General features: G+C 43.0%; 1 protein-coding gene across 1 annotated transcript in view; it reads left to right on the forward strand.

Moving 5' to 3' along the window:
* Nucleotides 1-7,453: 7,453 nt before the first annotated feature.
* The window catches only part of Myh13 (myosin heavy chain 13), a 46,643-nt gene continuing 28,827 nt past the window's right edge, over nt 7,454-25,269 (forward strand). The window contains exons 1-15 of the mRNA XM_027426243.1: nt 7,454-7,657; nt 9,300-9,443; nt 9,525-9,681; nt 11,053-11,080; nt 11,170-11,281; nt 12,065-12,157; nt 13,830-13,893; nt 13,988-14,086; nt 14,188-14,291; nt 16,809-16,947; nt 20,614-20,732; nt 21,442-21,591; nt 21,696-21,866; nt 22,487-22,796; nt 25,116-25,189. Of these exons, the coding sequence (XP_027282044.1) occupies nt 7,454-7,657; nt 9,300-9,443; nt 9,525-9,681; nt 11,053-11,080; nt 11,170-11,281; nt 12,065-12,157; nt 13,830-13,893; nt 13,988-14,086; nt 14,188-14,291; nt 16,809-16,947; nt 20,614-20,732; nt 21,442-21,591; nt 21,696-21,866; nt 22,487-22,796; nt 25,116-25,189 (1,968 nt within the window). The remainder of the gene's footprint in view (nt 7,658-9,299; nt 9,444-9,524; nt 9,682-11,052; nt 11,081-11,169; nt 11,282-12,064; nt 12,158-13,829; nt 13,894-13,987; nt 14,087-14,187; nt 14,292-16,808; nt 16,948-20,613; nt 20,733-21,441; nt 21,592-21,695; nt 21,867-22,486; nt 22,797-25,115; nt 25,190-25,269) is intronic.

Below are 25,269 nucleotides of genomic sequence, written 5' to 3' on the forward strand. Positions count from 1 at the left end.
AGCAGTCTACTGAGATCCTTTTATCTCTACCTCCCCAGAACTAGGATAACAGGTGTGCAACACTGTGCCCAGCCTTGCCCCTCTTTTTTTTTTTTTAAAAAACAAGGGTACTGAAGATTAAACTCAGGTCCTCATGCTTGCATGTCAAGCACTTTACTGAGTAACCTCTCCAGCCCCATTAATAAGAATTCTAATAGTCTGATAATATATATGCATATATATGTTTTTATAATATATAAATATTATATATATATGTCATATATGAGACACTTCATGGTTTTCAGATGCTTAAGAACAAATCTGACCACTCTGCATCCTCCTGGTTGGGTACTTAATCTTTGGAGAACGACTTAACCTGTTTATGTCTATGTACCCTGTTCCCATTTCCACTGTCAGGTACTTTAGGACAGGGATCCTACCTCATATCCCTCTTCCCATGCCAGCACAGGACACCGAGTCACATGTGCCCTTAGCAGCGTCTTGCCTCCATGTCGAGAGTTTAGAAGCATGGCTTCTAGAAACAGAGAGGATCCACTCCTGTTGCTTGCTAGTTCTATGGCCTTGGAGGAGCTACTTCATCTCTCAGAGACTGGGATTCCTACATTCTAAAATAGGGATGATACACACACATACCTAATCGAACAAGTATGAAGTTCCAAAGATGCAGAGTTGGAAAAGTGTGGTAAGTCCTTAGTCACTATTAACAAAAGAAGCTGGGGATCTACTCCTTTTTCCTGCCTTATCACTTCAGGTCTCTTTCAGTCCACATTCTCTCATCAGTCGTCTTGGTTTGTTCATTCACAGAACATTCACTGAGCATCTGCTAACTCAGGACATGGTAGCTTGAATAAAAGCAGTTGCAAAAGCCAGCTAGTTCTCAACTGCTTGGTGCTGGGCCAGTGTTTCTATACAGGTTGCATCCCTCAGCACTCTTCTCATGTTTCATAAAACCAGGAACAAATAAGATACTGTCCCAACCTTAAGTCACTGTAACAAATGCCAAGACCCACAGAAAGTTATTCAGGTAGAATTTTGACCTAGTGTACACAAGGCTCTGGGTTCTAGGCACAGGAAACTAAAACAAAACCCAAGAGTGTTCACATTTCTTTACTGAAAGCCTCCTAAGGATCCTTAACAGACTAGAATGTGTGACTGTCTGATGGGAGTGAGTAGAGTTTGCCACATCTCCTAAGTGGCTTCCCTGTGGAATGGTTTATTTCTCTTACCCTCATTCTGTCAGATCTACTTTGAAAAATATTGTGTGGTTTTACTACTCCCTCCTACTCCTCCTCTGCTCACAAATGTGTTTTAGAATGTTATTTACCCTGTCCCTTGTCTTCTGGAAGTGGCTTCCTTAAGCATCTGGAGGTGTTGACACTGAATCATCCATGCATTCAGTAAACATTGGTTGTAACCAGACAGTAGTGCCCCGAATGACTCTGACTTCTACCCATATTCAAAATCACTTATGTTTCACCACCACCACCCTCCCAAAAGTTCCCCAGTGATCATAGGACTTATCGTATATTTTCATTAGAACCCACAACATCACTCAAAACTCCTTTATTCCTGTTTTAACTCAATACTAGTTTTATAAACCATTTCTCAAACTATAGCAGATTTTAAAGAGCAAAACCAAGACAAAAGAGGCAAACTTAAACTTATACATGAGAGGGTGGTCATGAAGGTCACCCCACATCATGTTAACTAAATAAGGTGTGGTCATTGCCCACACTATTGATCATCTATTGCATAACAAATGACCAGGAGAAGCTTTCTGCCCTTCCCTGACCTTCTTAGCACACTCTGCCCCAGTTCCACTCAGCCCCTAGGACTCTCTAAGTCTCAAAGATCTGTGTCCAACGTCAAAATCCCTATGCAGCTGACTTGGCATAATAAAGCCTCCGCTGGTCATTTATCCAAGTAATTCAACAAGAGTGAGAGATCAGAACTACGACGCATTTACATCTAATGAGTAAATGGTGATTCCCCCAAATAGAGCCAAGCCAGAATGCTGGGCTGGCAGATTTGGGAGTATAAAGAAAGCTGGGGACCACACTCCTGAAATTGCTCCGACTGCAGCATCTAAGGTAAGCACTCAGAAGTGTTCACTTTTTTCTCCCACATAGTGTTGATTAACCTGGATGGGTTACCAGTCAAGGGCAATACAGTCATCCTTACTAATGAGATCGGCAACATGGCCAAAGCCCTTGTATTTCAAGAGGATATTACAAGGGGAAAAGATACAAAAATTCATACAATTGGAAGACAAGAAGGAAAACTCGCCTGCAGAATAAAAACTGATTTTCTAGGTAGATGCCACATCATTCAATTAATAGATTAATGACATGTTAATGTGTGGTAACTCTTTTGTGATTACCTTAAACAATTTGGAGGTTTTATGATGATATAAATCTTGTATTACAGGACAAAAGTTTCCATAGTACTGCTTGACTGTTAATCCATATTGAAATGCATCCTAACCTGGTTATTACTGACTGGTTTGTATGTTGGTTTTACACGGGGAACATTGTGGATTTTGCGCTGGATCTAGTCTAACAGTACAGTAGTAGCCATCATGGCAACTCCAGCTTTTGGAGTTACATGACGCTTTGATTTCAGGCTATCATCTCTACCTGAGACCTTCCTGTCTTGGAACTCATAGGGCTGAAAGGAATCTTGAGACTTTTCTGGTACATCTGAATCATTTTATAGAAAGGAGCGAAAATCCAAAGAATTTTCAGTAGCTACTTAAACAGAACTGATTTTGCCTCCGAGTCTGATATCCTTTGAGTAAAGGACTCAGCATATGAGCTAATGTTTCTGAAAAATTGCTATGCACTTCAGGGTATAACTGAGGCATATTAAGGACCTGAAAGCAAAGGAAGCAACCAGTATATCAAAACTTGATTGACTGTTCCTGCCACAAGCCATACAATGCCATCATCTCTGGCTTCTTTAAAGCAGTATTCAGTAAATGGGAAGTTTGTTGAAATCAAGTTTGATATTTAAAATTTTGCAGAGAATTCCTTGAAATGGTAGTGTGCTTAATTAACTTGGGATTCTCTGGCCTTAGACAACTTTTTGGATGCCCCATCTCCACTTTCCTCAGGAGACTTGAGAGTGTGCACAAGCTCCCTGCTGAGATGGCTTCAACTGTCCAGTTTACAATACTTGATCGTTCCCCAGATGGCAAAGCCCCCTAGCCAGATGCACATTTCTGTAACAGTTTGTCTAGACTCATGGGCTTGTCTCTTACTCTTCTTTGTTTAAGATTTATTTGAGCATTTTTCTTGACCCTCACTAAATTTTGAACTCTCATATGTCAGAGACAGTCTATCTTTGTTAAACTTCTTAAGGAACTTAAATGCCACTTGCCACATCCACTAGCTTCTTTCTGAAAAAAATAAATAAATAAAAAGATGGTGTGATTAAGCAATTACAGGGAATGATGAATTAACCCAAAGTAAAAATACACAAGCTAGAAATTTCTTTTAATCCTACACTATCCACTGTGTGTCCATATATATGAACACAAATCAGAATAAGCATGTTTTCTATATTTAAAAAATTCTTGTAATCATATTTTTTGTTTGATTGTTTTTGCTCTATGAATCAGCCCCAAGAGGACATCCCATTCCTGAAGGATACTAAGAGTCACACTGGGAACCAAGAAGGTAAGGTTTACTTTCACTTTGATCATAATGGCAGTCAGTGGTTGACCCTTGGGTACAGTCTGAACTCTTGAATCCACACAGTCGTGCCTCTGTCACAAACAATAAAGAAAGAACAAGGTAAAATCATCCAAACCTACTCAAAGGTGGTAATAAAACCCTTCTTATCCCAAACTTTGTATTTATTAGAGGTAATTCTAGATGAATTGGGAGCAAAACAGCCCAGGGTCACTGAGTTGTGACCACTCTGTAGATGACGAGAAAATGGCTGAGAAATTTCCAGGAGAGGGATAAGTCAAAGGTAATGACAGGGGACAACTAAAGCAAACAGAGGAGCACTTGGGAGTGGTGATGGAGATTGGGTGGGAAGGCAAACATCTCAATTAGAAGGCCCTTGGAGATAGGAACAGAGCAGATGGCTGAAAGGGCTGAAAGCTATGCAGTGTGGGAGCTGGTCATGCTGGAAGAACAGAAAAGGGCTAATTAAGGGGCCCTTCGAAGGGAGAGCTGGGGGGGAGGGTGCACTGTAAGTCATGTACAAAGAGAATTTGGTCAGATCTAAGGAAGTGATGTTCATCGGGCAAGAACGAATGGTTTTACACTTGGGTCTCAGCCCTCTGTTACATAAATATGAGGAGAAGATTTGACTTAGCAACCGCATGCCCGGAGAGGATTGAAGGACTTTGCTGGACCGTGAATGGGGAGTCAGCAGAATGGCATGGCTGCCAATCAGCAGTCACCGCCTCAGTCATTAAACCTAAGTCAAGAGAGGTGAGGGCACTCTGGAGGAGGAAGTGAGGAGAGCACGTGGTTTGGACATCACACTTGATGAGATTAACAGGAGTCCATTTTGGTAGAGTGACTAGGACAGTAAAGGAGATGCAGAAGGACACGGCGGAAGAAACAGTGAAGATGTAACTGGGGTCACGTAGCACAGAGAGGATAAAGCTATGAAGGACACAGAACAGCCAGGGACAGGGTAATCTTACACAAGAACCTGGACTTGGCTTTCCTTTATCAAGAGCTGGGATGGCAACTGATCATCCTAAAGTCATAGACAGACTTTACTTCAAGCATCAAGTACCTTTGGTCTGTCAAATCTGCCTGACATGGGGAGAATTGTGTGTGAAGGTGTGCAAAAACACCTGTGAAATACTATTGTGCAGACATCTCATCTCACCCAGGAGATACCACGAGGAGACACTAGACTCAAGCTACAGTTAGACGACAGCCAGGAGAAGGAGCGGGGGAAAGAACCTTTATCTGAAAATTAGTGATGATTTGAGGTCTAGAAGGGAAAGTCTAGTTTTTCTAGAAAGACTAAATATAATTCAACCATCAGGTATTGTTCACTTTTCCCACCTGCAGGCTCTATTCATATATCACCACCCAGGAGACAGAACCAGAAAACCTGGAAAATCTACCAAATAGAAATTAAGGGCAGGAGAGATTGCTTGACGGTGTAGCACTTGCCAACACAGACATGAGGCTAGCCTAGGGGACTCCATCTCAAAACAAAGTAAAATTAAATTAAGGTACAGCTAGACTAGTGTATTATAATGGAACCAAATTAAAATATTGATGTTTTCAGGTTCCACACTGCAAGAAGCCTTTGAGATTCTACGGCTTGTCAAGTTGAAAACAGTAAGTGTCTAAGAATAATAACTTGGTTATTTGAAGAGATAATTAAAAGATAGTTTGACAGGCCCAAATGCTTGCTGTTCCATTCCTTCCCTAAATTATACTACAGTGTAAAGAGCTGGTATTAAAAAATTAGATTTACTTTAACCAAGCTAACAACAGGCATGACAATTAAGCAGACACTGAAGAGATTTCAAAATGAAAGAGAATACTGGCTGTTCTTCTCTGTCATTTCTTGGTTTTGAAAAATACCATTTTCAAAAATATGTTATTTATAAGGGATTTGATAGTACCTTTTAAAGAATTCATACTTTTTCTCAATTCTAATTTTTCATCTGGTACACATTGGAAATACCACCTCCTTGCATTTTTCATTTTAAGAGAATGTAGGGGTCCTAAGACCACTAGGTTGGAGAACTGCCGCCGTAATGTAACCCACTTAAGCCACAACAGTGGAGGCTCCCTTCGGGGAAAAGGAAGGAAAAATTATGATTCTTTTTATTCTCCAGGAAATAACCAAGGCATTTTAAAGCAGCATGACTGCTGGGAGCCTGGGAACCCTCTTTGTGGATACTATATTAAATCCCAGTTTTTTCCCATTAAATCTTAACCATGAGCCACAGCTGGCTTAAAGGCGCCACTGGCCAAAATAAAAACTGAAGCGAAAATTCATCAGAATAAAGCCCAGAGCTAAGCAAACCCTTCACCCCATTGAAGGCAACATCTGCAGAATCACAGAAAGGCATTTCAACAGTGACTAATGAAGAGCGGTTCCCAAAAGGCCAGACGGGGAGAGAAATGGAATGGGCTTGTTCTCACTTTCAACATAGACTCCAAAAGATATTAAAGCACTAGCTGTTTAAGAGAAATACAGGAAGATGGGTACCAATGTTGCATGGGTCTAATTTAATTCCGTTTTATTGTAATTATATTTTATTTTAGTCACGGGAGAATGACGGGGAAGGAAACAAGAAGGGAGAAAGGAAAGGAAGGTTGATGTGGGGGAGGGGACCCAAGGAGGAGATGGGAGAAAAGACAAAAAGAGGGAATGAAGCAGACAGGAGGAGAGGGAGTCACGGGTCCATGCTACTACACCTGGGTGTGGCAGACAGGAGCTGTTTCTTCATGTTAAATAGGATGAGGCAGGAGCCCAGAGAACGCACATGATTTGAACAAGGTCACTGCTGACATGTTAAAATGAGTTTTCCAGCTTGAAAGCAGAGAAAATACACACACAAAGGGCCTAAGAAATGTGACGACTATAGGAAAGCATGACACAGGGGATGAGAGGACCTTATGTGTCCCCCTGACATGATGCAGCGGGTTCTAAGATAAGTGATAATTAAACCTTGTCCCAACCTGATAGTGCTGTACACAAGTGGACTTTAAACAGTTCCAGGCCTGGTGGTGTTCTTCTCTCTGTCAGCATAGAACTTCCCCGAGAATCCTGCTATAATGCAGGCTCTGCCCGAGTTGTCTCAGCTGGGTCTGAGATTCTATGTTTTCTGATAAACCCCTGATGTGACAGCTTGAGGACAACACTTAAGCAAGAAGACAAAGTGGCAGTGCCTCTCAGAGAGAGCACTGCGGACCGCAGCAGCCACATCAGGTAGAAACCTGCTAGAAATGTCCATTTCCAGCTCACTGAATCCTACACTAGAGAGCTGGGGCCCAGCTATCTACTTTAACTAGCTCCTAGAGGGTTCTGACACATGTTGAAGTCTGGACTGCTTGCACTGGGCCAGTGTGCCTTCCATTAATTACCTTGTTACCGAATCAAGTGAAATGAATCTTCACGTTCAAATCACTGTTGTTAACCCTGAGCTGTGTGAATTATCTATTAGGAATTGCTGGCATTCCAAACACTGTCCCCACATTTACATAAGGGCTCTCAGGTCACAGGCCTCAAGCAGGATGAGTCATTTAGGAGGTGCTTGCTGGAGCCTTCTTTGCATTGAGTTTGCCCACTTGATCTCTTGACCTGGCTGTAGATCTCTCAAAAGATAGGTTTGTTCCAAGAGCTCTGAATCTGCCCCTCCTTCCCTGCTGAATGGCAATAAAGGGGCAGAGGGTGGGTGGAATACTTACCCAAGCCCAAACCTCACCAGTTCCCCTATCTTCCCAGCCCCCTTGCAGCCATGAGTTCAGACGCTGAGATGGCCATTTTTGGAGAAGCTGCTCCCTACCTCCGAAAACCAGAGAAGGAGAGGATTGAGGCTCAGAACCGTCCATTCGACTCTAAGAAAGCCTGCTTTGCTGTGGATGATAAAGAAATGTACGTGAAAGGCATGATTCAGAGCAGGGAAAATGACAAAGTTATTGTCAAGACCCTAGATGACCGGGTAAGTGCTGATCTTGAATAATGTAGCATCCTTGCTTTCCTTTGGAGTGAACTACTAGAGATTGCATGCTGGGACATAACCATCTAGAGACAGAACAAACTTAATTTTGCCATTCTGTGGTGGAAGAGGGAGAGAAGGCTACTGTCACCACATCTTTGCTTCTGCCACTTTCCTTTGAAGATGTGGGCTAGGAGGGTTTTGCGGTGTTTGCTTTGGCGGAATAGGGCAAGTAACAGTAAAATAGATTGGTCTACTTTAAGAAGAAAGCGATGTTGACTGTTGCCTGATGAGCCAACTCAATACAAGCTCTAGGCTGTAGGAGGCTTACAGAGCAAGCTCAGGGACATTCATTAGTTTAGAGTGGATAATCACAATGCACTCTTTGGTTCAATCCTTATGGGACATACATCAGATCTCTGTTGTCATTCCAGTCTCTTTGCAAATGGTCCCCGCTTACCCAAAGTTTAGCATCCGGTATAAGGGATGTGTGTCAGGGATGAATACCAGTTCAAATGCAGGCACAGCAAACATATCTTGTTTACATGTGTTATCCTTGAACTTAACCTCTGACTCTAGCTCCTTTTCACAGAGATAAGGAAAATGAAAACTAGTTTTCAGTCATTCTTGAGGTCTCCCCCCACTTCAGAGCTGTGCTCCCATTTTCACAACCTTACAGAAAGTTATCCTGGACCCACTGCCTTTCTGGTGGATTGACTAAGAAATGAGTCCTTACACCATCAGGATGCAGAGAGCTTCTGTCCGTGTGGGCTCTCTTTTGTGTCACTCCGTGGGCTCAGGTGTTGGGATAGAAGGCCTTCCATCCTCGTGAACTTTAGCCCACACCAGCAAGTCTCCTTCCATCACCCTCAAAGCTCTTCTAAGAACTTCAGTTTTAGGAGAGTAAAAGACAGCAAACCTTCTCAGCTCTCTCTTCTTCTGCCCTACTTTCTGTGCCTCCTGAGAATGAAGTGCAGAACCAATTATATGCCTGAGCAAGAAGCAAAGGTGGGAACAACACAGAGAGGTGAAATTCAGTAATTATCTCCAAATAGTTTTCAGCCACGAACCATCATACCTGTCCAAATGTTTAACTATGACAGCAGAGATGCAAGCAATTATGAGAGCTTTGAAGAAACAGGAGAATAGAAATGGGGCATGAGATGGGGCACCTGAGCAGGACTCTGGGGCTTTCTTTCTAGAGACAACTTTAATAAAGATATTCCAAAGAAGCCCACATAAGCGGGGTGTTGAGGAGGGAAAGCACAGAACACACGAGAAAAGCTCTTTCCAACCTTTGTCTCATTACATCACTTGGAGCAGCAGGACAAATCAAGACAACTCGCCTCACCTTTGACTATCTTAAGCTCCATCTGGCAACTCTAAGGGCCAAACTGCTCTTTAGCTTTACACACTCAATGCCTTTCCCTGGCACACACAATGGCAGAATGCCTGGGGGCACCACACTAGAATCAGTTTAGTCAAGGAAAGTTACTGCCAGGTCGTCTCTGGGCATGGAAATGATCCATTAAGTTGTGGCAATGCCCTCCCTGACCACACTGCAGTGTCCACTATGCCACCTGCCATAGGAGAGCACAGCTCATTGGCTCTGTGTCCACCACTTGTTTTTCCTTGTCCTACCCAGGAGCTCACTCTGAACAGTGACCAGGTTTTCCCCATGAACCCCCCTAAGTTTGACAAGATCGAGGACATGGCAATGATGACCCACCTCCATGAGCCTGCCGTACTGTACAACCTCAAAGAGAGATACGCAGCCTGGATGATCTACGTGAGAGCCCTTTGACCTCTTTCTATTTCACTTATCTCTCTGAGGAAAAACAAGATCCATAATCTTTTGAATTTCCCACAGACCTACTCAGGCCTCTTCTGTGTCACTGTCAACCCCTACAAGTGGCTGCCAGTGTACAACCCCGAGGTGGTGGCAGCCTACCGAGGCAAAAAGCGCCAGGAGGCCCCACCCCACATCTTCTCCATCTCTGACAACGCCTACCAGTTCATGCTGACGGGTGAGTTGGCCCTTGGATTCATATAATTGTTAAGTCATTATTGGCTAATGGCCAATCACTTGGGCCCTTTGCAGACCTCAGTCATCTAAACAATACATCAGTGAGTGTGAACTTGGGAGTGTCAAATGACTTGGGGGGTGAATGACCAAGGTTGTGGCATTTTTTGTTACAGTAGTAATGTAAGGGTTCAGAGAAAAGCCAGGGGTCCTAGGTAAAGTACACCAAAGTTGTGCTCATTTGGGAGATTATGGGACACAGGACACTGATCTTCCACACCACCAATTCACCCCACTATGTATACACTTAAAAGAGACACTAACCACCAACCATGTTAGGAATGCTTGCAAAGTCTGAGGAGTATAGTGCACTCCTCTGATCCTTCCCAAGACATAGACTCATGCCACATTACTGGGCCTACGGTCACTTGTCTGCTCAACCGTCATCTGACTTGACTTACAACAGACATAGGAGGTGAGCAGTCATGATCAGAAAACTCTTAAAGATCAAACAGCACATTTACAATCCTCACCATTCCTTCCATTTCTTCCCTTTTAATTAACTGAATTTATATGAAGATTGACATCACTGTTTGTATTAGCTTGCTGTGGCCACTGTGACAGAATGCCGCAAGCTGGGCATCTCAATGAGAAACGTATTTATAAGGATCATGAAAGGAAATGTGTCAGGGGAGCTCACCAAGCTTCTGTGGTTTGTAGGCCATCTTCAGTGTTGCTTGGCTTGTAGGACATCACCTTTCTTTCTGCCTCCATCTTCCCCTGGTGTTCTGGTGCATATGTCTTCATTCGTTCCTACACTATGGGGACACAGTGATGTGAATCAGGCCTCAGCCTATCCCAGTCTCACCTCACCTCATCTTTAATAATACCTGAGCCTCATTTACATTTTATTTCCAAATGAGGTCACATTCTGAGATTCTGGGGGTTAGGACTTCAATATATGAATTTTGGAGTGCACAATTCTCTTCACACGCTTTCATAAATGGAAAATCAGTCTTACTTTATGGAAGTAAAAATATGAAAACCAAAAAATTGAGATGACATTCAATCAGCTAAAAGTTATGACCTCCCAACAGCTCAGGACACAAGGCTTGCCTCCCTTGTTTTTTTAAAAAAATGAGAACATTCCAGCAAGGAGTTCAGATCTACAGACATAGATAGAGCCTTTACACTGTGGGGCTCACCTCTTGAGCATCCCACTTTCAGGGAATCTGCATAAATTCTCCCACAATGACTAGACAAGCCTAGCAAACTGGCAAAGCCAGAGCTTGTGTTCAAAGAGTCCTCGAAGGGTTGTTTGTTTTTAGACCCACCTATGACTTATGAGTTTGGTTTTGCTTGTTTCTGTTTCTAGATCGAGACAACCAGTCCATCCTGATCACGTGAGTAGCCCATGTTCACATCACAATGGCTTTGAAGCCAACACCTTCTCTTCCACTCTCCTTTATCCCCCTTACTTTTTAACTGACAGTGGAGAATCTGGAGCTGGGAAGACTGTGAACACCAAGCGTGTCATCCAGTACTTTGCTACCATTGCGGTCACTGGAGACAAGAAGAAAGAGCAGCAGCCAGGCAAAATGCAGGTAAGGGCTACTATGCCCAGTAATCATGCTCTCCTCTTAAGTCCCCAAACTCTCTAAGCATACAAAACCCTTGTCCTGAGGCTTCAGCTCCAGCCACCACACACACCAGACCATGTCACACCATGCCACACCAAACAACATCATGTCACTTCAGAGACTCGAAGTTTTCGAAGGTTTGTGCTAAGAAACTGGATGAAGCTCAAGGGTACATATCTCTGCCTAAATCACAGTCACAATGGGGACACAGCTGGGATTGGTACTAGCTATGTGGACCCGGGGTCTACCTAGCATCAGCTCCATAAGCATCAGTTGTATGTTCCTAACCAGTTTCACACCTCCCCCTTTAGAGAAAGATTAGGAGTGTCATGGGTTTTTAAGAGGGAACACACCAGAGTAATCAAGAAGATTTCTTAAGAAGGCTTGTGAGGCTCTGGGTGTAGAATTTCCAAATGACTAGGTCTCAGTGGACTCCTCTTGGTAAAGTGCATATTTAAAAAGGCTATCATTTATAATGATGCATCAGTAGAAAAGAAAGGTGTTGAAATGGAGGGGGACATGTTCCAGTCTGTAATCTGCCACAGTCAATTCACCGCAATGCTACCCTAATAAAAGGTTCTCCAGGAAGGAACCCTGAGACTCCACACATCAGCACTGACCATTAGTCAGGGGTGATAACCCTTCCAGAACTCTGCCAAGATCACCCACAGTTTCCAGTCACCAAACACCCATCCCAGAAAGCAGGCCTGCTTCTGGGCCTGCTTACCTCTCTTTGCTTGTTATTAGGGAACCCTGGAGGATCAGATCATCCAAGCCAACCCCCTGCTGGAGGCCTTTGGAAATGCCAAGACTGTGAGGAACGACAACTCTTCCAGATTCGTAAGAGCCAGATCAGTTTTTCAGCTCCCCCCAATTGCACCCATTCCTTAAATTCTGCATGTGAAAATCTGCTAGATACACTGAGCCTCAGTCTATACTTCAGATAAGTTGGTCTAAGTGGAATTAGGAAGTTGTTGGCTTATTCCTGGCAAAGGGAAGAGGCTTAATATTAATTACAGAATATTTGGCCTATAGCTCAGGCTTATTACTAGCTATTTCTTACATCTAAATTAATCCATTTCTATTAATCTAAGTATTGCCATGGCTTTTATCAGTCTGTTGGCATCTTGTTTCTTGGGCAGCTGCTTGGGTCTCTCCTGACTCTGCCCCCTCTCTTCCTGTATTCAGTTTGGCTTTGCCAATTAGCTATATTCTGCTTTGCTATAGGCCAAAGCAGCTTTTATTATCAACCAATGAAAGTAATATATATATATATATACATATATACAATATATGTGTATATATATATATATATATATATATATATTCACAGCATACAGAAGGCTTATCTCATAGCAGTGGGTACATCTCTCAGAGACTGGCACTGAGCCTATACCGATCTTCCTCCCTCCGCTATACCCCTTGAATTTAGCTCATTGCCCCATGCACAGCTGTCTTTCTGGGTACCTCCTTTGGTGGGGTATGCAGGTGTCTAATACATGTGTTATACACACCTGGATCAAGTTGATTATTGTGTTGACCTTAAATGGAGACAATGCCTTTGGGAACTCTGCATTGGTACACCCAGTTAGTTGTGAAGTCTCTTTTCTTGGTACTGATTCAGAGTCACAGTCACATTTGTCTGCTTTCTACCATCCAGGCACTTACAGGCTAAGGGCTAACTTATATTATCCTCTATTATGTTACTAAATCCTGAAGAGTTCTATAACTTTTCATAGACTAGCATTCTGAGAATATACCAAGACTTTGCCCTCAAATTCACTCACAGTGTGGTAGACGATCAGTTAAGTGGATAATGTAAGAAAGGAGCATATACATTGTGGGTGCATGCTATCATTGTAAATTAACATAAATACAGTTTCATAAATATGTCATATAAATAATACACAAATATTTTGCTTATTTAACATTTTGTATATAGTGTTTTGTCTGTGTGTGTTTGTGTGTGTGTGAGAGAGAGAGGAGAGAGAGAGAGAGAGAGAGAGAGAGAGAGAGAGAGAGAGAGAGAGAGAAAGAGAGATCTCACACCCCAAATGGGGAATAACACAGACCCTGAGTTATTCATTTGGGAGTCAGGAAGGTTGGTATGAGCTGGGTGGGCCTGGAAGCTGGATTTGCTGTTAGGAAGCAGCATGTAAACTAGGATGAGAAGTCTTGCAAGTAAGACAAATTCTAAGGTGTTCAGGAAGAGTGTGAGAAGCCAGGTCTGAGAGCAGGGAAGCCATTAAGACTGCTGTGGTCCTAAGTAGAGAAGTCAGAAAGTGAGTCTGTGGGCTTTCCCAGAGATGCAGGGTCAGCACTTTTGGCAGTATTCTCATAGCCTTGGATGATCCAACCTGGAGACATGGGTGTCAGAGACACAGAGAGGAAGGAAGTGTTTGCTTCTGGCATCACTCCCAGCCACCTGTATCTAGCCATTTCCTACTCACCGCTCAGAGAGTAAGAGACAGCATAAATAAAATAACTTGTTTGTTAACATGCTGTTGGACAGGGGAAGTTCATTCGGATTCACTTTGGAGCCACGGGGAAGCTAGCGTCAGCGGACATTGAAACTTGTGAGTCCACATATTGTACAAAAATAATGCTTAGCTGAAGGCATTACTCAAGATCCTGCAATCTCGTGATTTGCTGTTGTTGTTGTTACTTTAGATCTCCTGGAAAAATCCAGAGTGACATTCCAGTTATCCAGTGAGAGAAGCTACCACATTTTTTATCAAATCATGTCCAACAAGAAGCCAGAACTAATTGGTAAGCTCTGGAGATGATGTTTTTAACTTTTTGATCAGTAGTGGGAACAGTACCCAGACTGAGTGCTGCCTGAGGAGTTGACGTGCCTTCATCTTTCACAGACTTGCTTCTGATTTCAACGAACCCCTTCGACTTCCCCTTCGTGAGTCAAGGAGAGGTCACGGTAGCCAGCATTGATGACAGTGAGGAACTCTTGGCAACTGATGTAAGCATGTATCTATTTGTTTGCATAGAGCATTATGGAGTCCATGAGCGGAGAGGCATCTTAATGTCCTCATGGGAAAATGGGGATCCAGAGAAACTAGCTGATTAGACTTACAGATTGTCCCACCCACACCACGTCACAATACTTCAAAATGGGAACCCATATAGTTCTACAAAGCAGAGTACCAAATTCTACTCTCTGCCGTTTTGAGACAAATCTCTTTTTTGAATTTATAATGTTTATAAACATTATGACAGCTGGAAGTTTTCAGATTGCAGAAAAGTACAAAACATAAAAACAAAAGCAATGCAAACCCCTCCACACTGCAGTGATCATTTCATTTTCCTTTCTCCCTTCACCCTAGATTCTCTCAGCACACTGACAGACATGTAAACTTTTACCTCTGGTGACTCTGCAGATCTAACCATCATAACTAATAACTAAATGTGTTGAGAACTGGCACATCACAAAGACAATGAACTTTACCTTTATTAGTCGCTTAAGTCTTAAAGGCATCTTTGACATGGCTACCACTCTTCCCGTTTTACGGGTGCAAAAAGCTGACTCTTAGAATTTTAAAGGAAAATACTCAACTTTCCTGAAGATACATGGTCTTTCTGCAAATGCAAATATGTCTCAACTCAAGTGTGGTCAACCACAAGTAGGGTCCATCTCCATTCTTGCTGGCCCCACCCTCACAGAAGCTTCTAAAGCTATGGAAATGCATCCTGTCCTTCATCAGGACACATACAGCACCCATCACCCCTACTTTTATTTTATGATGTTTCCAGGTGACACTGATTGCTTAAGGCAAGTAGAATTTTTTTTTCATAATCAAATAAACCAAAGGCAATGGTTTCCCCAATCTTCAGTTTAGGAACACGAAGAAGAGTTAGACTCACAACTGATACTCCAGCCCCAGAGAAAGGTTCTCCTAAGGTGTCCATCGGTGTTTGTGGCAAATTAGTAACCTGGCAATCCTTGGATCTCGAATCCTCTGACACTTACATCTTTTCTATTGAGTGCCATATTCTTTGCACCCATTTGCCTGTGTGTTTTAAGCACTCTCTAGGTTATGCTGCCTAAGACAGTGTAAATGATAAGACAGCTGTATTATATAGGCACGTGTGTGGGTCATGCATGTGGTTGAAGGCAGCTATGAATGTGGTCCAACAAAATCATAAACGTGTTCTTAAAATTATCAGTTTATTCTGCATTTTTAAAAATTACCCAGTTCTCAAACATGAACTTTGTAGACTACAATGTCACATCCAATGTCAACACACATGTGAAGTGGAAAGGTGTATAAATATGCTTAGTACTGTGAATCCTCCCCAAATATTTTCAGTTGTTGGTGGCTGAATCCACAGATAAGGGCTCATTACGCAAAAGTGTCACATGTCTACAACTTAGCTCTCTTACTGCTCCCCCTACTGGTGGCATTTCTTTTGGGTGACAGTTAATAGTCTGAGAAAAGAATGCTTTTGGGAGATTATGTTCCCCAAACAGTAATGCTTTCTCTTTGTCCCTTCTAGAATTTAGTGAAAGGGTCTTTTAATGTAGTGCAACTTCTCCCTGAGACATAGATATATACCCTTGAGATAGGATATGGACTCATGGATGACTACCATCGCCCCATGACCCTTCCTCCTTCCCTAGATCCTTGCATGGGCTCTCCCTGCTTATAGTGGTGTGTCACCCCAGAAGTGCCTCACTCTTCATTATCATCCCGTTGACTCACTGGGTCTATTCTACCAATTCAGACATATCCAGGCATGTTTCAGCCTTACCAGGGGACAGTGTATGGACTGTAAACCTGCTACATAATCAATATATGTACCCCCAGAGAAGGCCCTTTTTTGACATTTGAAGACTTTATGGTAAGAAGATGGGCAAAATGGTTTTGAAACCAAATGATTAGGCACTGGATTCAGATTAGCTCTAGCCCCCATCCCATGACATCCTCTCTATAGGACTTTGAGCAGGTTCTTACCCTCAGAGAATCCTACTTCTTCACCCAGAAGTCTCTATATCTACAAGGTATGTTAACATGAGGGTGTACACATGACACACACACACACACACACACCATCTATAAACCTATAAGGTATTGTTATGGACTTAATAAAATAGCATATAGATAGTACCTCATCCAATGTCTTATAGAAAAGGGGACCCTACAAAACTGTGTCCTTTGCTTATTTGAAAATTGGCACTATTTCTCCATTACTGTCTATGCAATTTTCTTCTTCCCATATCATACAGTGGCTTTTGATAGCCTCATTCAGAAAATAACTCATCCACATATAGTGGGAAAGGTCATAGCTAGTTCTTATCTGGTGAAAGAAAATAAATACCTCATTTCCTTCCTACAATCTTCATTCACCTAAGCAAACATACTTAAAACTGGATTTTAGCCTTGAACTTGACACATCACGCACTCATCTGATTATGTGAGCAAACACTGTTTTATATCATACACAGAAAGGATCCCTGAGTCCCTTTTCTTCTTTCTAGAATGCCATTGACATTCTGGGTTTCAGCCCAGAGGAGAAAGTTGGGATCTACAAGCTGACAGGGGCCGTGATGCATTATGGGAACATGAAGTTCAAACAGAAGCAGAGAGAGGAGCAGGCAGAACCAGACGGCACTGAAGGTAACTGGACCTGAGGAGGGGGTGGGAGTTGATTCCCCACCTATGTTCACATGTGGCCCAAGCTTATGTGAGATAAAGATAACTTTTCTGTTCTTCCAAAATGATATGCCCTGAATTTGAGTTGTTCAAGGCTCATTGCTCATGTCCTAAACAAATCCACTTATTACATTAAGACTTACAGTGTTAAATGGCCATCTACTCTCACCATCGAAGTTTGCCCAATTTTTAAGGTGGACTTGAATGAGTGGACTATTAGACTATTGCTGAGTGAACTTCTCTTTCTCTCTATGCATACTAATATCAAATCCCAGGATACTGCCATGATAATTTGGACCTAAAATGAAAAACCCCTGATAAAAAGGGCGTCAAGTTTTCTTCCTCCTGTCACTCCCACCCTGACATCTATTGAACTTGACCCTGAATCAAAAGCTGGTGAACAACTCCTCCTCTTCATAATTCTCACCTGGCTGATGGAAGCCACTCTCTGTCTTACCCAGAGAAATGCTAGAAGTAAAACTGAGGGGAGTGGGAAGAGAGGAAAGGCAACAGAACTCACACCACCCCCTCGGGCCTATTCTTTGACCTTTTCTATTCTCACATGCATCCTCAAAATTCATTGAATAAAGGGGTGAATAATTGTGCCCTCTCCCTAATAATCCTACCTGTTGATTCCATCTCCACAGTATGTGAGTTGTGTTGGTTAAACCTGGGGGCATCAAGGCTCTGTAGCGTGGCTTAAAGATTAGGTTCTAAATGACCTTATCAGTGTGTGTTAAGGCTCACCTGATTGTTTCTCTCCACCTGGATTAATCCCCCCTCTGTCAACATAAAGCCATCTGATCAGTAGCACTACCCTGGGTATGATAGTCCACCATACTTATAGATCACGCCCACACTCAGGGGAAGATTACTCAAGATGTGCACACAAGTACTTGTCTTGGGAGCTATCTTAGATGCCTGCCTACCTCAATGGTACATGGTAGGAAGAGAAACAGAATTCAGAACAGGGAACATTTGGCTCAGGGTAACTGTGGAAGGCTTCTTGGAGTAGAGGACAGTGAATTGGACTCTGAAGGATGGTTAGGATTCTGAAAGATATGGGGAGAGGCAGACACACTGTGGTAAGCAAGGATACAAGAGAGCTAATGTGGTTGAAACTGAGGAAGGGAGATGGTGCACTCTGACTACAGAAAAAGAAAGGATGTGTGGCACATTTACATTTGGGAAGCCGCATAAGCCACTGACACTCCAAACAGCAGGGGCATAAATCAGTCAGCAGTCAGCCTACTTCAAGCATGGGACCTTGGAGAAAACTCAGCAGGGTCCTCCACAAGTGTGCATTGTATAGAAACTCAGTTTTGGTAGAGTCCCTGAACCTTTTCCTACACTAGCAATCATGTGCCTCGTGTTTAGAGCAGAAAAAAAACCTAACAAAAGAGACAGTGGGGAACTGCAGTCAGGCATGAGCACCTATGATGATGATGATGATGCCAAAGTGTGTATCAAAAGTAGTCCACTGGGGGCTCACCAAACACCAGGCATGCCCCCAATAACCCTAGAATCCCAACACTGTCACTAGTCTCCAATCTTGCAAATGACAAGACTAAAGCATGGAGAAGCAAAGGCAAAATCTAAAGCTGGGCAGTCCAGCCTGGAGCCAGACAGCCAGACTCTTTGCTGCTGTACTGTTCCATAGCTGCTGGAAGCAAGGGAAAAGCCAGTGATTTGAGGGCATGAGATGAACATGGGGTTATCAAGGATAAGAGTGATGAACAATGAGTAACTGGTCCCTTCCACTTACATGAGCAAAGCAAGGAGAGGTGATGGTTTGAGTGGAATAAAGTGTACATGTGGCTGTTGATAGAGTACTTAAAAATATCACCCTGGAATTTAATGAACCTGCCTCCATAACCAGCAACAAGACGAAAGTCCCAGCCAGGGAAGGGTCTGCCTGGGAAGAAGCCTTTCTCTGCCTTCTTGAAGGGTTCAGCTGCTGTCAGTCAATGTCCACTGATTACACAAACATATCTGCAGTGGTCATTTTGCATTTTGCAGGCTTGGATATCAAGGACTGCCTACAATTACCATGTTCTAGTTTACTTTCTGTTGCTCTGATAAAAGTCATGATCAAAAGAAATTCAGGGGAGGAAAGGCTTACAGGTTAGTCCACCATTGAGGGAAGCCAAAGCAGGAACTCAAGGCAGGAACACGGAGGCAGGAACTAAAGCAGAGACCATGGGGGTGAGCCACTTCCTGGCATTCTTCTAGATTCATATTCAGCTACCTTTCTTAGACAACCCAGGACTACCTGCACCACCTACAGTAAGCTCTGCCCTCCTCGTCAGTTTGCAATCAAGAAAATGATGGCCCACAAGACGTGCCCACAGACCAATGCGATGAAGGCAATGCCTTATTTGTTACTGCTTCCAAGGTGTCTAGTTTGTGTCAGGCAGACAGAAATTAACCAGCATGTACTGAAGCCCTCTGCAGCCGAACTCGCCTGTATAAACTGTGGTAGTATTTGTGCACAACTGATGCACACCCTCCAATGTACTGCAAAAATCTCTAGATGACTTTAACATCTGGTGCAATGTAAATAGTCATGCTGTATTGCTCAGTATAGGTGCAGTTTTTTTGTTTTTTGTTGGTGGGTTTTTGTTGTTGTTTGTTTGTTTTGTTTTGTTTTGTTTTTTTCTTTTGAGACAGGATCTTACAAAGTAGCACTGGCTAGCCTAGAACTTGCTATATAGACCAGGCTGGCCTGAAATTCACAGAGCTCCATCTCACTCTGCCTCCTAGGTGCTGGGATAAAGATGTGATCCACTGTGACTGGCAATACAATTATTTTTTTAAAGTACTACTTTTGTGTTTTTGGGTGTGGGGCAGTTGCATATCAGGGTCCAGACGTTGATATCTGAGAACAACCTGAAGGGTTCAGTTCCTGCCTTTCATTGTGTGAGTCTTAGATATCAAACTTAGGTCATTGGGCCTGGCAGAAAGTACCCTACCCGCTGAGCCATCTAGCCCACCAAGATGTAACACTTTTCTTAGTATTTTCAGCTCATGGTTGGTGGGACCCACAGGGTTGCTATGTAGCTGACATGTTTTTGGTTTGGATCTTTTTGTTGTTGTTTTTATTTCAATTGTTTTGAGACAGGATCTCTTTATGTAGTCCTGACAGTCTCCGAACTTGCTCTGTGAACAGGCTGGCCTCAAACTCACAGAGATCTGACAGTTTCTGACTCCCAAGTGCTGGCATTAAAGAAGTACACCACCATGCCCAGCTAACTAACATGTTAATGAAGCTGAAATGTCAAAAATAAGTCAAGAAGCGTATTGTCTTGGCAGGTACTCAGTAGTAGAACACTTGCAAGCTCAAAGCCCTGGATGACAGCCTCAGTACCAAAAAAATAAAAACAAAAAACAAAAGAAGAAAAACACAAGCCTACTATTTGTGAAGCTGCATCTAGGAGAAAGATTGGGAGTTCTTGAGAACAAAAGGCCCCTGGGCTATGGGTTCAAGCTTTACAGGCAAGTCCAGGCCTGTAAAGAGAATACAGAGACATCACAAGGGACTAAGAGACATGTTTCTGGGAGGAGCCTGGCCTAACTGGAGAGCCCAGTGGCTTCTGCTTCTGCATAGCACAGTGTCTCCTCTTCCTTCAGTGGCTGACAAAGCCGGATACCTGATGGGACTGAATTCTGCAGAGATGCTGAAAGGCCTGTGCTGTCCAAGAGTGAAGGTTGGAAATGAGTATGTCACCAAAGGACAGAATGTCCAGCAGGTAACAGATTCTCCGAATCCAGTTGCCTTAGATGGTATGCTGTCTTAACCATGTCTGCAGCGTTCGTCCAGTTAGTTACATTTGGAAAGTTGTGTGAAACTGACTTCAACATCAAGGTGGAACTCCTTAGATCTCAGGGGTGACCCAAGAGATGCCAATTCAGGCATGCCCGCTAGGTGCTATGAGGGCTGGTATCCAGGAAAGGAAGGCTGGGGAGCTTTTCTTTGACTCCTCCTTTGGGGGTTCCACATGCTATCAGCTCTCTCTTCTATTGAGTCATTGCTAGATAAGCTTCCTCCACCCCTCCTGCCTGAGACCTCCCTCAGGGCTTTCAAATTTTCACCTCCAAGTTTCCACTTTTAACCTGAGATTCAGACCACTATCTTTTGATCCCAATTCCAAATTCTATCAAGAAATATTAGTCCATCCAACCTGTATCAAGGCTTCTCCTCTGATAGGATGAAGCACAGCCAGGGTTTTCCATGGCTGTTAAGAAGCTATGTTTTCAGCAGAATTGTTCTTAAAGACAGTATCATGAGCTAGACAGATGTCTTAAGAAATATTTAATAAGATGCTGAATGATGTGAAATTGTCAACATTTGACTACTTTTGACCATCATGGTGTCAATTTCATGCTTCAACTTAATGCAACCAATGAGTGTGGAATAATAATTTAGTATGAATGTTAAATGGATGGTCCTTTCTCAAGGTGACCAACTCAGTGGGTGCCCTGGCCAAAGCCGTCTACGAGAAGATGTTCCTGTGGATGGTCACCCGCATCAACCAGCAGCTGGACACCAAGCAGCCCAGGCAGTACTTCATCGGGGTCTTGGACATTGCTGGCTTTGAGATCTTTGATGTGAGCTATTTAGGCAAATGGCTGGCTTACTCTTGTTTAGCTCTGTTTCCAAATTCACTCACAGGGATTGTTTCGGACTTAAATTCTTTCATTTTTGCACCCAGTTCAACAGCCTGGAGCAGCTGTGCATCAACTTCACCAACGAGAAACTGCAGCAGTTTTTCAACCACCACATGTTCGTGCTGGAGCAGGAGGAGTACAAGAAGGAAGGCATCGAGTGGGAGTTCATTGACTTTGGGATGGACCTGGCTGCCTGCATCGAGCTCATAGAAAAGGTGGGGATGTTCTTACCTTCCTCCAAGGTGGACACTTCCACTTCTCTGCTCATAGATGGGCCTCCCTAATCCCTCTCCTCTTCAGATAGCATCCCATTTGCAGAGAGGGTAAGCTTGCAAAGAAGGAGACTCAGAAAGCATGCAGAACCATTATCCCACTTAGGTAGGTGCCAAAGTGGTTGAAATACAAGACTGATAAGCATGTCAGTGGAATCCCAGCATGCATTGTGGCATCCTGCTGACATGCTTCAGAATTCAAAGAGGAGAGGCCAGGGACAATGGCATTCTTAGTGGAAAGTTGCTGTAAAAACAAGAGATATTAATTTTTTACAAAGAGCTTCCATGCTGAGAATACGGGTACATTCCTTTTATCCCAACACATGAGAATCTGAAACAGGCAGATTATAGTTTCAGGCTAATATATGCAGCAAGACCGCATTCTTGGTATCCACCACTGTTACTGCATCAAACATACTAGGAGCCTTGTTAGTGCATCTCACATTGCAGTATTCTCAGCACCATAATAGTGGGACCAAAGGATTTCTCTTTTCTATCTCCAACTATGGAGTCACTGGCATGGCCTCTTAACTGTAAAGACACCACCTCTATCATCCTTCTAGCCAATGGGCATCTTCTCCATCCTGGAAGAGGAGTGCATGTTCCCCAAGGCGACAGACACCTCCTTCAAGAACAAGCTGTATGACCAGCACCTGGGAAAATCCAACAACTTCCAGAAGCCCAAGCCAGCCAAAGGCAAGGCTGAAGCCCACTTCTCGCTGGTGCACTATGCAGGCACTGTGGACTACAACATTGCCGGCTGGCTGGACAAGAACAAGGACCCCCTGAATGAGACCGTGGTGGGGCTGTACCAGAAGTCTTCCTTGAAGCTGTTGTCCTTCCTCTTTTCCAACTACGCTGGTGCAGAAGCAGGTGAGATTCTGTTTCCCTCATGGAAAGCTCTGTGTAATTACTCACACGCCAAAGCCAATCATAGATAAAACAACCCAACATGAGCTTCAGGCTCTCACCTCCATTTTTTTTTCCTGATATCCCCAATGTTCCTCTTAAAACAGTGAACTCCATGGAGGTAAATTGAACTCTAAACTGGACAAATTGGATGAGGAAGTCAATATCTGGTTTAATGATTTTGTTTAATGATATTTAATGATTTTTTTAAAAATTAAGATGTAATAGAAATACAGTAAAATTAGTACTTTAAAACTTTGGTGGGTTTCTTTTGTATGTTTGTAAAGTTGGGTAATCATCACTACTATCTGATTTAAGAATATCTTAATCACCCCTATAATCCATACACAATCTCTCACCATTCCCATTCCAAGGTCCTTGGAACTTCTGATCTACCCTCTGCCTCTATGAATTATTTTCTCAAAGTTGGCCAGGGTATCTGTCACCTCACTTGGTGATAATACCAAGACATTAATATAAGGACCTGTGTGGTTATGGACTTGGGAACTCCCTATATAGCTAAGGCTGACTTGAACTTGTGTTTAGCCTTTTCTGGAAATTTTATAGAACTGAAATCAGACATGATAGGGTCTTTCAATTGGGCTAGATGTTTTCACGGATTGTGCATGCTGTAGCAAGTATTATTTCTGGATTCCTTTCTACAGACAGTAATATCTCACTGCCCCGTAGCCTTCACTTTATCTTTGCCTTTTCTAGTCTGTGGATATTTGGGCCATCTCCACTTTCTGGCTACTGTGAATGGGGCTTCGGCAAATGTGCTTATGCAGATTTCCATATGCTTACCTGCTGTCAGCTCCACGAGTATACACCTAGGATTAAAAATGCAAGGTCACATGGTGTCTCAGTGTCTTTTTCCTGTTGGTGCCATATGGTAAATATGCATATTTGAGACAGGGTCTCACTTTGTAGTTCAAGCTAGCCTAGAACTCAGTATGTAGCCCAGAGTGTCCCAAAATTACAATCCTCCTACTTCAAACTCCCGAGTACTAAGATGCAGGAGTGTGCTACCACAGCAATCCGCCATGTGTAATCATTTGGGAAACTGCACAAGTTGCCCCCAAAGTAGCTACACAGCAGTCTGCACCAATTCCCAAGGTTCCTAGTCCATTCACACACAGTGTCCTAATAGGTATGGCACGTTAATCAATTGCCCAAGATATAATTTTAAAGTATTAACCATTTAGGTGCATATACTTATTAATTAATTATTTTATATACTTACTAATTTAAATACTTATTAATTAATACATGCAAGATTCAGTAGATAATGACATAATTTTAAAATGTTATTGCCTAGTAGTACTTTGGGCAGAGAATTATAACAAATGAACACAATTTAAACTCAAACAATGAAATGATTTTCTTTGACTTTGACCATGATACCTCTAACTGTCTCGTAGGGTAGCATCACCTAGGGACAATCTCAAGACATTATTAGAAGAAACCGTGGGTGAATATGTGTCTGAGAAAAGGCTTTCTGGCCATTCCTCGCTGACCCAAACATGCATTCCTGCCAGCCCCCTGGGGACAGAGAGGGGCAAGTGACATCAGTACGAGGAAAAGAGAGAGAATATTTTCTCCCAAGCTGAATCATGATTAAATTCCAGAGGTTAAATAGAAAAGAGAGCCGTTCTGTAAAACTAGACCAAACACCACTGACTTCAAGCTGAAATAAGGAATTAGGTTGTTTCTCACAGAAAAGAAAATAGACTATAGAATTTTCTTTAAAAAATATAGTTTTGTTATTTTCAGTTTCTTCCTCATGAAGGCAGGTTCCAGGATCTTGAGACTTATTCTTATGATCCCAGCTCTAGGGTAGTTGAGGCAGAAGGATGGCTGCAAGTTCAAAGCCAGCCTGGGCTACATAGTAGGAACTGGTCTCAAAAACCAAGAATAATTAATTAATAATAAAAGGAGAGCACATATGAGAGAGACTGGTCATGGAGAAGGATGTCTCAACCCATTTGATTAAATGTCAGAGTCCCCGAGGAAAGGACTGTCCCTATATATACACCAGGAATGTGTATTATGCTCCCAGATAAACATCCCCACATCCCACCCAGCCCATTAGCACTGTGATAAAGTTGAATGTCCCCAAATCTGGGTAGCTTAGGTGTGTGCTGAGAACAATCCCACAAAACTTTGGCTCCTTGGGCTAATGCAGCCAACACTCCTCTGGCGGGGCTGGGATGAGGCACTCCCGGACCCTTCTCTGGGTCCCCTGTGCTGCACCTGACCCCCACTCTGTGTGTTGCTCTGCAGGTGACTCGGCAGGAAGCAAGAAGGGAGGGAAGAAGAAGGGCTCCTCTTTCCAGACCGTGTCGGCTGTGTTCAGGGTAAGTGGATTCTGTCTTGGTACCTTCCTCATTCACTTGTTTCTCTGCCCAATAAAATGGTATGTGCTAATAGAAATGTG

Source organism: Cricetulus griseus, chromosome 7 (genome assembly GCF_003668045.3).
Source record: "Cricetulus griseus strain 17A/GY chromosome 7, alternate assembly CriGri-PICRH-1.0, whole genome shotgun sequence".
NCBI lineage: Eukaryota > Metazoa > Chordata > Mammalia > Rodentia > Cricetidae > Cricetulus > Cricetulus griseus.